Source organism: Pristis pectinata, chromosome 12 (assembly GCF_009764475.1).
Source record: "Pristis pectinata isolate sPriPec2 chromosome 12, sPriPec2.1.pri, whole genome shotgun sequence".
NCBI lineage: Eukaryota > Metazoa > Chordata > Chondrichthyes > Rhinopristiformes > Pristidae > Pristis > Pristis pectinata.
In genome coordinates, this window is record NC_067416.1 from 38,624,827 (window position 1) to 38,637,724 (window position 12,898).

The 12,898-nt window shown below is 38.7% G+C and overlaps 1 protein-coding gene across 6 annotated transcripts in view; it reads right to left on the minus strand.

Moving 5' to 3' along the window:
- Window positions 1-3,630: 3,630 nt before the first annotated feature.
- Window positions 3,631-12,898, minus strand: part of rhobtb1 (Rho related BTB domain containing 1) — a 54,936-nt gene continuing 45,668 nt past the window's right edge. For all 6 annotated transcript variants that reach the window (XM_052027226.1, XM_052027228.1, XM_052027227.1 and 3 more), the window contains 4 exons: window positions 11,353-11,503; window positions 8,886-8,974; window positions 6,628-6,733; window positions 3,631-5,115 (listed from right to left, as the gene is read on the minus strand). In XM_052027226.1, coding sequence (XP_051883186.1) covers window positions 4,949-5,115; window positions 6,628-6,733; window positions 8,886-8,974; window positions 11,353-11,503 — 513 coding nt within the window. In that variant the 3' untranslated portion in view covers window positions 3,631-4,948. The remainder of the gene's footprint in view (window positions 5,116-6,627; window positions 6,734-8,885; window positions 8,975-11,352; window positions 11,504-12,898) is intronic.

A 12,898-nucleotide genomic window follows, 5' to 3' on the forward strand; every position in this document is an offset into this window, starting at 1 on the left:
GTTATTGGTAAGTGCTACCCAATAGCATTGTCCAGTCCCATAAATTCATTAAAATGGGATGTTTAATACTGTAATTCCCATTTCATTTGAACTCATTTGGCTCTTCAATTTTCTCCTTACAAAGGAAACACATTTAGATGGAAAAATACAACTTTGATAAACATTTTAAAACTCATCACAGTGAATTTTTTTGTCCATATCTCTCCTCTGTACTCCTTTAACTTTCTTGGACTGCTGTCTCCTATGTTCATCTTATATTATTGGTCTTATGCTCTCTCCCTCCATTCCATCTTCACTGCTTCCTGGTTACTGCTCTGCTGCTCCTTTCCATCTTGCCAATAACTTCAGACTCTTCCATGTTCTTTTGAATAGTTTGAGCCTCCTTTTGATTAGCCAGAATGGGTTTGTATTTGAAATGATCCAATCCAAAATCAGAGGGGGGCATTTGGAGCTTGTGCTGCCCACAAAGTCAGGTTACACACTGTGCACAAGTTTCCCCAATTGGATCATTCAAATAACAACATGCTTCTAACCAATCTTCTGCGACATCAGCCTGAGAAGCATTGGTTCTTTCAAACCACAGATGACCGGGTGGATAAAAGTCATGGAGTGGGTAGCTTAAAAAGTGCAGTGGGCAGCAGGCAAGTCAGAAAGAAACAAAATGCTGGACACATTCAGCAGGTCAAACAGTATCTGAGAAGACAGAATAAAGTCAATATTTCAGGTCAATGTCCCTTCATTAGAAGCATTATGTATACATTCCACTGACCATTTCTCTCCACAGATGCTGCCTAACCTGCTGAGTTTCATGAATTTACTTCTGTTTCAGGTTTACAGCATCTGCAGTTCTTTTGTGTTAGAAGTTTATGGTGCAGCAAATATAGTGAGGATGATAAATGTCAATGGGCAGGATGTGGTTCAAGGTCTGTTATATTGTGCATTACATTTCTGAAAGCTTTGGCATACTTGTGTGATGTATCAGCAAATGCATGTCTTTTGCCCACCTGGTCTCAGGAGCATTCCATTGGCACTTGAACTTGAACATGCAGTCCTCTCAGGATGTCAGTATCCCATCACTGCTTCACAGGCACTGCCCTCCCACTGACCTTACTGACCGCTTTCCCAGACAGCAGTTTACAATGCTGCAATCACCAGGTACCCCATCTCAGACCAGATATGCAGTCCATCCAACTGAAAGGGAGCAGCCATCTATCAGCCATGGGACAGGTGTTAAAAAGTGGTGAATCCTGCAAACTCAGTTGGAAGGTTATAATAGGAAGTACAAGGTGGTTAATTTAGAACATTCCTTTGCCATTATGGAAATTAATGTTCATTAAAATCTTTTCTTAATCCTACATAACAAATGTAATGGGCAGATTCAGTGACTGCCACTTACTACCCTAAATTTGGAAAGCTGATAAAGATAGTTGTGAGCATTTGCTTGCAGTCTTCATTATCTTCATTTCCTGTACCAGTGTGATCAAGCGTTTGGCTAGCTTCCCTGTAAAGCACTGAATTTTTGTCACCATGACTGATGTGGCAACACTGATTTGCACAAAACCTCATAACCCACTAGTTTCATATTTAAGTGATTTCCCTCAACTCACTACTGCACACAGGTAGATGGGTAAAACAGCATGACAATTCAGCTGTTGAGCCTGCTATGATTTAGCTGCCACACATATTCAGAGCTCTCCAGGCTTGACCAGTACAGAGATTGGCAAATTGGATGGTATTTCTCCTGCAGTGATGGTATCACTCCACTTCTCTGCGAGGAACCTATTTGAGTGGGCTGAGTAATTCCTCTGGATATCCTGATGAACTCTTGGGGACACATATTGAAGATAAAACTATCATAGAGATGGTTTCAACTCAATCTTCAGAACTGACTGGAATTTTCAGACAAGAGAATCATTTTTCAGCTGAAGTTATCATTAATCCCCTGTAGCTTTGTCACTGGCACCCAGGTACTCGATGAATGCTTACGTAGAAGCTTGGGCATTCACTGTATAAACTGACCAGCTGCCATAATCACCATCATGCAAATGTGTACAGTAAGGCTCAAGCCCAACACAAGGCTTAAGCCCTTCAGAAGCAACTATATGCGAGGTCTAATACACATGAAGGGGAGAGTGAGAGAGACCTATTATAGGCAGGCGAGGTGAGGATGGCCCTATTTACCACCTTTCTGAATGAATGTGGAGACTGTAGAGTAGCCAAAATCTCTGGACAATCAAATTGACCTTGACAGCCAGAGGCCTCCCTTTGCTGCTGCCTGCTCAGAGCCTCCTTTGCCTATTCCACATCCAGGTCTTGTTTGGGGTGGAGGGGTGGTGGGGGGTGGATGGTGAAGCTCAGGTAAACACTAAAGTGCAATGAGCTCTACACAACACCTTCAGCATGGCAGGCAACACTGGCTGTCTAAGTGATGCAAACTCTTGGGCACAATGCAATGACTATGAAAATTTTTTTAAATGGTTGACTGCAAGTTGCATATTGAACTAACAGGCTGTGATTCAGCTAAGTCACAAGACTCAACAGCTGCATTACCCAGCTATTAGACCAGCAACCAGTATTCATGTAGAGTGCAGGATTCCAAAGGGCAACCCAAAACACCGCAAGTGCACATGATCGGTGGTTTTACTGTTCTGACAAAAGGTCACAGACCGGAAACACTGACCATTTTTCTTCCTGCCTGTCTTTCTTTCTGATGCTGCCTGACCTGTTGAGTTTTTCATCATTTAGTGTTTTTAATCTGATTTCCAGCATCTAAATTTTTTTTTGATTTTCATATCCTGGAGGCCAGAAAGTTTGTTCAGTATTACATCAACCCAAACTTCAAAAGGCAAAGCAGTACACCCCACAGGGGTATCAAAGAAGCAAAAGGCAAAGCAAATGAAGCAGCAGAAGTACATCTTACCCAAAGTCAGTGTAACCTTATGCATACTTTGAACCATGAGGCAGCCGTCAGTGTCCTTCACAGTCTGCAGAAATGTATCGTGGTTTAGTGTCCCTTGAAATAGCACAGCTGGATTAACTGAAGTGGCATATAAATTGGCCTCTCAAAGAATCAGGATTAAGTAGAAAAGCATAATTCAATTTTAGCTCACAATGCAGAAAATCAGTACCACACAATTGATGACAATGCATGCAAATTGCTGACATACACTAGCATGCAGTACTGGAACAGCAGTATTAAATTTTATGTACCACACAATTCTTGCAGATTAAGAGTTTTTGTGATTTCTTCCCAAAAATATTGAAATTGAAATCACACAGTACTTAAAAATCAGTGCTACACAATCCAATTTCCAGCCAACTTTGTTTTAATACCTACATGCAGAGTTACTGTCTCACCTTAACAGTACTCCTCAAATTCTACACATATTCTTCCTGCCTCTCAATACAACTATCCTCCAACCCCATATCCAAGAGCGGGGATGCAGTAGAACCATGTTGAGTGGAATTACAGAGACACAATAGGAGACTGCAGTCTTTTGGATACAGCAACTCCACTGAGGCAGCATTTCAATATTGCATTGAAATGGCAACTCAGAAACTATAGCCAAATCTTTGGATTAGGTCCTGATTTCACAACATCTAGACGCAAGAGAAGACAGTATTGCCAAGTGAGCTACTATCACTTTAATAAAGCATAATGCATCCATTTCAGATCACAATCTATAGATAAATGCTACTGAACAAATAACAAAGCTAGTATTAAATTTTTTGCTTTTTTAAGTTGAACACTGTCATTGTGCTTTCAGCAAAACACGTTGAACACCAATATTCAGTGCGTTGGCAGCATCTTGTTAGACCTGCAATTATTCCAAGAAACTAACCGAATAATGTCATTTTATGCATGTTGAGAAGTACTTTAGAAGACAGTACATGTGAAAATCAATCTTTTCAAATTAGGGAATTTACAGAACAAATGCAAATTATGTGGAATATATATTTACCACACAGAGCATGGAAACTACAAAAGGAACATCTAATTTCTTGATAAAAAGTTTTATGTCACCCCACACTTCTACCATGACACAGTCACAACATTTATTTAATTTATTGATGCAAAAAAAAGTGAAAAGGTAATGAGCACAAAGGTCAAAGGCTAAAAGAACTGCAACCAAATGAACCAGCCACTTGGTGTCAGCAGCTGAAATTCACGATAGATTGATGTTATATTACATACTGCAATATCATTACATGCAGAAAACTTTTGGCAAAAATGAGGTTGAACAGAATCTTAGGACATTACTTTCCCACTGCTCAAAACAATCCAACTGAAGCAATTTCTAACATTTCAAAATTTACTGGTAAGTAACACACAGCTTTAGTTTTACTTTAAAAACTAACATTTGGGGTATACAGTAACTGTGTAGCAATAATAACTTTTATGATAAAGCAGCATGACTAGAAAGATGCATATAGCAAGAGCAGTAAACTGCTCCAAGTTACCTGTGTGTGTTTAGGTCCATATAGACATAAGCCACTTTTCATGGATTAGTTTCTAAGCCCTTCTAATTATACAAGTTTTCTAAAATCTATATTACTACCATCTCTACTTTGGTAACAGCAAAGGTATATAGCTGACACCAGTACAAAAATAATTAAATATTTCAAATTAAAACCCAACAGTGGTAATTCTTTTCAGAACAAAAGGATAGTCACTGTTGACAGTTATCTATATTAAAAGTGTTTTAAACCAATCTATAGGCACCACACGGGGTCCAGTTTGTTATAACAAGCATTTTTTGTTGGACAAAAGGTTGTGCTTCAAACGTAATGATGTTTGTTTAAACACACATGGCCAATTATCCCAAGATAGCCTTTCTTTTAATACAGTAAACAAGAATTAAGACAAATACATTGTGTTTTTTTTTAAATCTACCTAATAATGCACAGGATGTTCTGGTTAATTCCTAGAATTAGTTTCTAAGAGGTTTTAGGCAACAGCAGAATGGTGCCAGAAGCACCACCTACGTTTTGAGTGATGCTTATGAAGAGCAACCTCATCCTTCTCCCGTTCCTTCTTCACTCGCTGGTAATGGTCCTCTTCTTTAAGGTACCACACAGGCGGCCAACGGTGCTTTTCAAAATACTCTTGGTTCTCTAGCAATTAAAATGGTAGAATTACAAATCTACAGTTACCCTGGAAATTAAGATTTTCCTTTGTTCTAGAACATTCCAATCAATTTAAAAGAAAACATAGCACCATTTCCAGAAGTTGTGATGTGAAAGCAAACTACAATGAACTATAAATAATGTGTAAATTTAAAAATTTGGGACCCATGAATTACTGAAAGCTAAAGCGGCTGTTGTCAGTCTCAGGTCAGATTTTGGTCCACCGGTGAAGGAGGTTGTTGACTTTTGCAGTTAAGTTTACACAAAACAATTAAATCCTGTTAAACTATGCGACAAGACTAGTGTACATTGGATTGTTGATATAACGCACATGGACCAACAAGAGAAATCATCTCCAGGGTAACCAGTAAAAGATGCACAAAATAATCCTTTGCAGGTGCCTCAGCCTTCAACTTCCATGTAATTAAAACTTTCAGTCAAATAAACATGAGCTCAGTCGAGAAAGCTACAGCTGCTAGCTTTTCCAGAAGTATCTTACTGTTCAACAGAAAAGTGTAAACAGTAAAAGTCACTCATGCTCTTGCACCACCAGGTTCGAAGGTCATTTAAACCAATGCTACACCAAGGTAGGACCTGTCCAATGGACCTTGCACAGGAATTCTGAACATTTATCAGCTATTTGCTTTTAGTGAGTATGTGCATTATTGCAAATACACAGAATATAATTACCCTTATTTAAACAGAAATTTCTCAAGCTGTATTTATGTAAACCATCCTTTGGCTGAGGCTGCAAGCAGCAGACTAGCTTTAATCCTCAGCTGGAGTTGCTCTTAAACCAGTACTACAAGGTGCAAGTAAAGGTTCCATAATAACAATTACCATAGCATATGTACACAGTTAAGGGACCAGGAACTGCAGGGAGGTGATGGATATCACAGAGGAGGCAAGTCTGATGACAATGGGAGTCAGGAGTTAGGGATATAGGCATAGTGAATACCTGTGGAGTATTGTGTTGTTCTGTGATACCCTGCCACTAGCTGACCACTGCATTGTACATTCTATAGATGGGTTTATCTAACCTGTGAAGCTCTGATGCCCATATGCAAAATATTGGGGAATGGAATGTTGATCTAATTTCTGGGGTTCCAAATCAGCACCATTTTTTTTCTAGGCAAGGTATAGCATATGCCAGAAGCAGAGCAAAGTTCCCTTCGACTCTGGTCCAACATTGTGCTGACCCAATCTCAGAAGTGCTGCAAGTGTAGGTTATCGTCCTTGAATAATAAGCAGACACGATCTTGGCTCTCATGGTAAGAATTTTGCGCTTTAGGCTTTTTCCATTTAATTAATAGGCTAATATTCTCCAACCATTTTCATGGGAGACACTTTTGACCATTTAAGAAAAATTCCAGTAATCTGGGTTGAATTCAAAACCAGGCTTCAGAGATGGAAGGAAGAAATGCTAATCCACTGCATCATCATGTCTCTGAAATTTAATATGATATACGAGTAAACCAGAGCAAATATTTAGTTTCTTACCAGGAGATATTGCCTTTATCTCTTTCCTGAACTTGCAGCAAACACTGTTGTAACTCGTACAGATGTGATGCAAACACCAAGCTGCCAGTTGATGTGCATTATGAAACTACAAGTATAGGGGGTGGAGAAAAAGAGTTTTTAAGATCTGCTATGTGTGTAATATATAGGATACCTATATAAAAGTGTTTATTATGTTTGTTAAAAATTAGAAACGTGAAAGGCCTGTAATTGCTACATAAACAAGATCCCCATGTAAAATAACTACCCCCTTTCTGAAAGTGTGGAATTAGAATGGCGAGTAGCACCAGTAAGACCAACAAATGCAAATGGTGGCAAGCCTGCTTGAAATTTAAAGCAACATTGTTATCTCATTTGACTTTTGTCAAAAGGGAAATACAGTACAGCTATTCAGGGCCCATCTTAAATCTTTACATCTTAACTGTAATTTATATTTCACATTAATTATTTCATTCAATAACTTCATGACTGAGTCTATTTTTAATTGGAGCAACTGGAAGAGCTGGTGCACAATTAGGAACTACCCCAATTCCACTCAGCTGACAACATCATGGTGTTAAGAGTGGGAAGTTTACATCAGTTTCTAGATCATGCCTATGATTAAAATGAAAATTAAGATTGTGCAGTAAAACAAATAAGAATATTTCTGTAATCTTACATACTAAAAGCAGATGTTGATGTACGTTTCAGGAAATTGCTGTACCTCACTTCCACTGACCTTCGTGGAACACTAGAGATTGTGCAATTTAAATAAGAAATTTGTAGCGTACAGTCAATCATGTTTCTAGTATTTATGTATACTTGTGATGTAATCGTTGCAACACACTGCCCAAGAAATCTGGCAATGGCATCTTTTACAAAGTATGGACAAACTTTCTAAATATTTATGGACTGAGAAACAGAAAAATAGGACTTCTATAGGTAACAGCTAAACTCCAAAAGAACATAATAGCTACAAAGAAAGCACGTCTTCCTACAGTCAACACTTAAACGGAATCTGTTCTGCACATTTTAGGCATAGTCGTACTCTGAATAGAACAAAAACAGGGGTATACAACTGCCAATGTATAGTGAGACTTTCTGCATGTGGAAAACTGCTACTGCTCCTCTACTTGTTCACTGCTTTTAAAGATCATAGCCCTGGGAACTCTTTATCTGTTACCTCATCATCTGAAGCAGTGCAAGGCAGAATTTCCACCCAGCATCATTGTAAAGCCTCAAATCCCAAGCATTGGAAACAGCAAAAGGGTGACCCGGAAAATTAGGCAAACCTGACCAGTTGGCAGGTAGGCCTTGGTTTTCTTCAAAGCTTCTATAATTCCTAATGCTGCTTCTTTACTCAGCTCAAGGTACTCAGTTGCTCCAGGACAAGCTGAATTTGGAAAAAAAAGTTGCAGCCCTGCTCATAACTCATGCGCAGCAAGTATAATGGATGGAGGATTGGAGGAACTGAGAGGATTGTTGTTAATTGATGCCAGTTCTCCCTCTTTCAACAACACTAGAACTAAGGAAATGGGGAGTGGTGCTATGGTGAAGATTTGGAAACTTTTCCCTCCACACACACAAATTCTGCAATACTAGAGATTTTGCAATTTAAATACAAGGAAATACACAGTCAAATCATGTTTCTAGTGTTTATATATACCCACGATGTAATGTTTACAACACACTGCTCAAGTATTCTACAGGGGTTTCCCTAGCATGAGACTGCAGAATTCCTGAAGGATTTCTAAGGCTGATGTCACCAAAGAAACATGAAATTATTAATAGGAAAGATCTTGCACTTATAGTGCCTTCACCAACTTTCAACATCACAAATAATTTGCCAGCCACTGAAATACCTTTAAAGGTCTGTCATAGTTCTAATATAGGAAACATAGCAGCTAATGTTATGTTCAATATGCCTCATCACCAGATAATCAGCATTCGTGATGTGGGTTGATGAATAAATAGACTAATTATCCACAGTGCTTTCAAATAGTTCTATGGCTCTTTTAATCTGAGGGGCCTTGATAGAACACCTTATCTGAAAGTCAGAACCTCAAACGTTACAACAGTATTCCTTTAGTACTGCATTGCTCTCTCAATTTTAGATTTTTTTTGTATAGGTATCTTTCTGTATTATCAAATAGGCCTGGAGAGTATTGTTAGACATCTATCATAACTGGTTTCATACAGGTTTACACACCCATTTCAGGAGACATTTTATGACAGCTGTCAGCATAAAGCTTATTACCTACCTGGGCAAGTTCCAGGTATGTTAACACTTCTCCATCAATATCAACACCTTCCTTTACTGCTTTTAGCAAGTCCTGCACAGCATATTGTTCTGTAAAGGAGGAAATGTGACAATTGTGTAATAGAGGTGGATAACATAAAGCACAAAATTATTCATAACAAGATTACAATGTAAGGCAATATACTGAATTAATTTCAAAGTAGCCTGAAATGTCACGATCTAGCACATGGTATTAAGAAAGTCATTTCCTTTTAATTTTGTTTCAAAGTCTCTCCAGACGAACAGTGGAGAGGTGAAACAGAAGCTTATCTGTACCATCACAGCATTGAGCTTTATATATAAATCACTGAAATCAGATTACAGCCTTGAATTCTTTCCCCTTCAAGACAAGACTTGAAAAGCTTGTTATGTTCTAGCTTTCTAAAAGTGAAATATTTGTTACGTGTGCGGAACTAATATGGGAGTAATTTTGGCTAGATGAAAATGTAAAATGGGAGATTTCCATTGTTTTCAAAATTCATTGTCAGAATTATCTCAATTACATCCCAATTTCTTAACGACTCAAAAAGGATGGGAACACTCATGTAAAGTCAGGTTTAGGGGAAAAATCTGCCTATCATTAGACAAAGCGGTGCCCTAATGACCTGTAAGTCACATAAGTAAATAATTTATGCACAACAGGCAGAGAATTGAGGGATATAGACTGCATGCAGGCAGATGTGCCATTTAGATTGGCACCACGGTCAGCATAGGCATCATGAGCCGAAGGGCCTGTTCCTGTGCTGTACAGTTCTATGTTCTCAGTTCATCCAAAATTTGGAAAGAACAAAGCTCCTTGGAAAACTAATCTAAACAGGACAGAGGTGCTAAGGGATCTTGGAGTACATGTTCATAAATCATCAACTTCTATTCACATATGTTTAATGATGTAAATGCATATCAAGAAACTTCACAGGGGTATTATCAAACTAGTCACACAAGTAACAAAGCCATAGAAAAAATACAACCAAAACAAAAGAATTCAATAGCAGAGAAGTCATAATTAAATTATATTGGATCTTGTTTATATCATACTACTATGCTCGGCATACTGGCCTTTACCATAAAGGATCAGGCACCGAGAAACAAAACCATAACAATGATTGCGTGATGCCAGGAAAGACAAAACAAGCTGGAGATCTTTTCTCTGAAAAGACCGAGGTGTCCTGATAGAAGATCTTGAAATAAAGGGGTTCAACAGGGGAGATATAAAGAATATACTCCTATATGGACAGTTTAATAATAGGTTCCATAAATATATGGAAGTCACTTATAATTCCAGTAAGAAACTGAGGAGGATTATCTTTAGTGTAAGCGTTTAGAATTGGTTACATGTGGCCACTGGGAGTTGTTAAAGGAGAAAGTTAATCTTTGAGATGATGGAACAAAGATGCAATGATATATTATTCTTCTTGCATCCATCTCCCAAAATCATTAATCTTTCCATCAATGCATACAATACAAAGCCTGTGAGTGAACTTAGCAAGAGTCCCAACAGTGCACGGGCTGTCCTCAAGCAATGAGGAGACTAAAAGATGTTGCTTATCTGTCTCTTGTTGCAATTGCAAGTCTCGGGTATTGTAGCACAGCCACGTTTCAACCATGTTGACTTTTCATCAGTCAACTTAAGATGAATGTTTACAGTTTTCCAGAGATGCTATTTCTCCTCTGCCCCAGCATGATTTTACTTATTACCCTAATGCCCATCTTGACCCCTCTGAGCAGGTCTGTCCACAACTTGAGCCTGCCACAACTCCTTGTGGGTTGTGAAACAAAGGACTGCAGATGCTGGAATCTAGATGAACAACATTACGACGCTGGAGGAACTCAGCAGGATTTCTCCACGGATGCTCCACGGCCTGCTGTGTTCCTCCAGCGCCATCGTGTTTTTCATCCTTGTGGGTAGTTGTAGCTATAGTGCTGCTACCTCTATTGTCATGACAAAATTTTCCTGTAGTGGTATGAGCATGCAAATTTCATGATATATTAAATGAAATAAAATTGGAGGAGACTAACATGAAGCACACATAACATGTCTGTACTACAAACTATGTAATTTGGAAGTACATGCATCTACTGGCTGATATTTTGGAGTTAGATTTGGTGAATTAGATGTTTAGCTGTTGAAAATGGGGATGGAATTTGGAAGCAGTGGCACACACAGTCTGACAATATTCCAGACCAAACAACTAAAAGCATCTGGAAAGACACAGTAATAAGATGTTCTATTCTCCAGTGAACCACCTGCAGAAGGAATAAGCTGAACTTAGATTTGATGCATCAACACTCAGTCTTGCGGCCTGAGCACTATTGAAGAAAAATTTTTGCAGTATTTTACTAAACAAGATAAATTGCTACTTACTTCCCTTTGGGAAAAATAATGTAAAATATTTGTTTTTCTGATTTTGTGTCCCTTCTTTAATACTGACCTGTCAGAGCCACAAAACGTGGAAGGCACAGCCTGTTTGCCAGGGCAATTAACTCAATTGGATCAAGCTGTGAATTGAATGAGAATTGGCTGGTGTACAGGTACTCCAGAATTGCTTGCATACAAGCCTTGCTTGTAGTGGGGAAGTAGACCTGCAAGTGAAGGCAATGTATTATCTGACAAGAACTTGTTCTCAAATGCTATATGATCTATTTATGGTTAGTAAGTATTATTAAATATTGATATAAATTTGCAATGTCCAAAATCTGAATTAAGATCATTTTACTCCAAATCTGGATGGCTGTGACAGGATACTGTTGTAAATCTATTCTGCTTCATGAACATTCAGTACCTCATTACATTCACCAACTTCGTTTAATTTGATGCAATAATTACAAAAAACTGTAACTGATATTCTTCATTCATATGTAGTAGATTTTGTATGCAGGTAGTAAAGACCATTTCCTTTTGTTAATACAGCATGCAGTACTTTGCATTAAGTAGCTCATGCTTGCTGAACACTCCAGAATGACAAGAAGCTTCTGTTGTAATCTCAGTAAGCAACCACAATAAGGACACCATGGCTCCAACAACTATCCACAGTTGTTTTGAGGGTTAGCCAAACACACTTCTTTCACCGAGCTTCCAGAACTTCATAGAGTGCATTCAGTCTGTAATGACACTAGAGTACAGTGCTCCTAAACTTTTTACCTTAGCACTTTTTAAACAAACCTGCTCATACAATTGCAAATTGTTGTTTGCGTCAGTGTCCTGCAACTATTAGAAACATTTTGCTTAATTTTTGTTCCGGAGAGTGTCAAAATTCACATACATTTAACTTTTTAAAACAAGCATTATGGAATTGAAAATTTAATCACCATCCCTGCTCCCCACCCTAAAAACTCCCCCTGAATGGATTACAATAAGAACCATTTGCAGGTTGTTTTGGGTCACTCTGAAAATTTGACCATGCATTTCTGAGTTTCCTGATATAATTTCCACACAAGAGGAGCATGGAATAATGTATTTCTTGTAAAATGCTATCTTTGGCACATTACAGAGAAAAACTGACTGACTGTGTCTGAGGAGCATCTGTTGCTGCTAAATCCCAAGATGTTAAATCTGATCCTGGACCCCAATTTCTGAATGATCTCTCGGAGGGTACTGATGTCTCTCTCAGCCCTATCACCATCCTATGGCACTTGGAACTGATTCCTACCACTCCCACAACTTTAATGCCTCTTTCCCCAATCCTGGCCACCGGATACCATGCTCCAATGCCTTTCCTCCCAATAAACCCTGTCATCACAGGCCAACACAACTGGGCTTCAGCCACTGGCCTTCACAAATGACAACCCCTCCAACTCCCCAGACCAGGTCTGAGACTGAAGAGTATTGCAGTAAGAGGTCCACTGTCAAAAGGTTGTCAACATTCCTCAGCAATACCCATCTAGACCATTGAGCAATTTATATTTTTTAGGGCGTGGACATCACTGGCAAGACCAATATTCATTACCCATCCCTAATTGTGACAAGTATATTCTTGA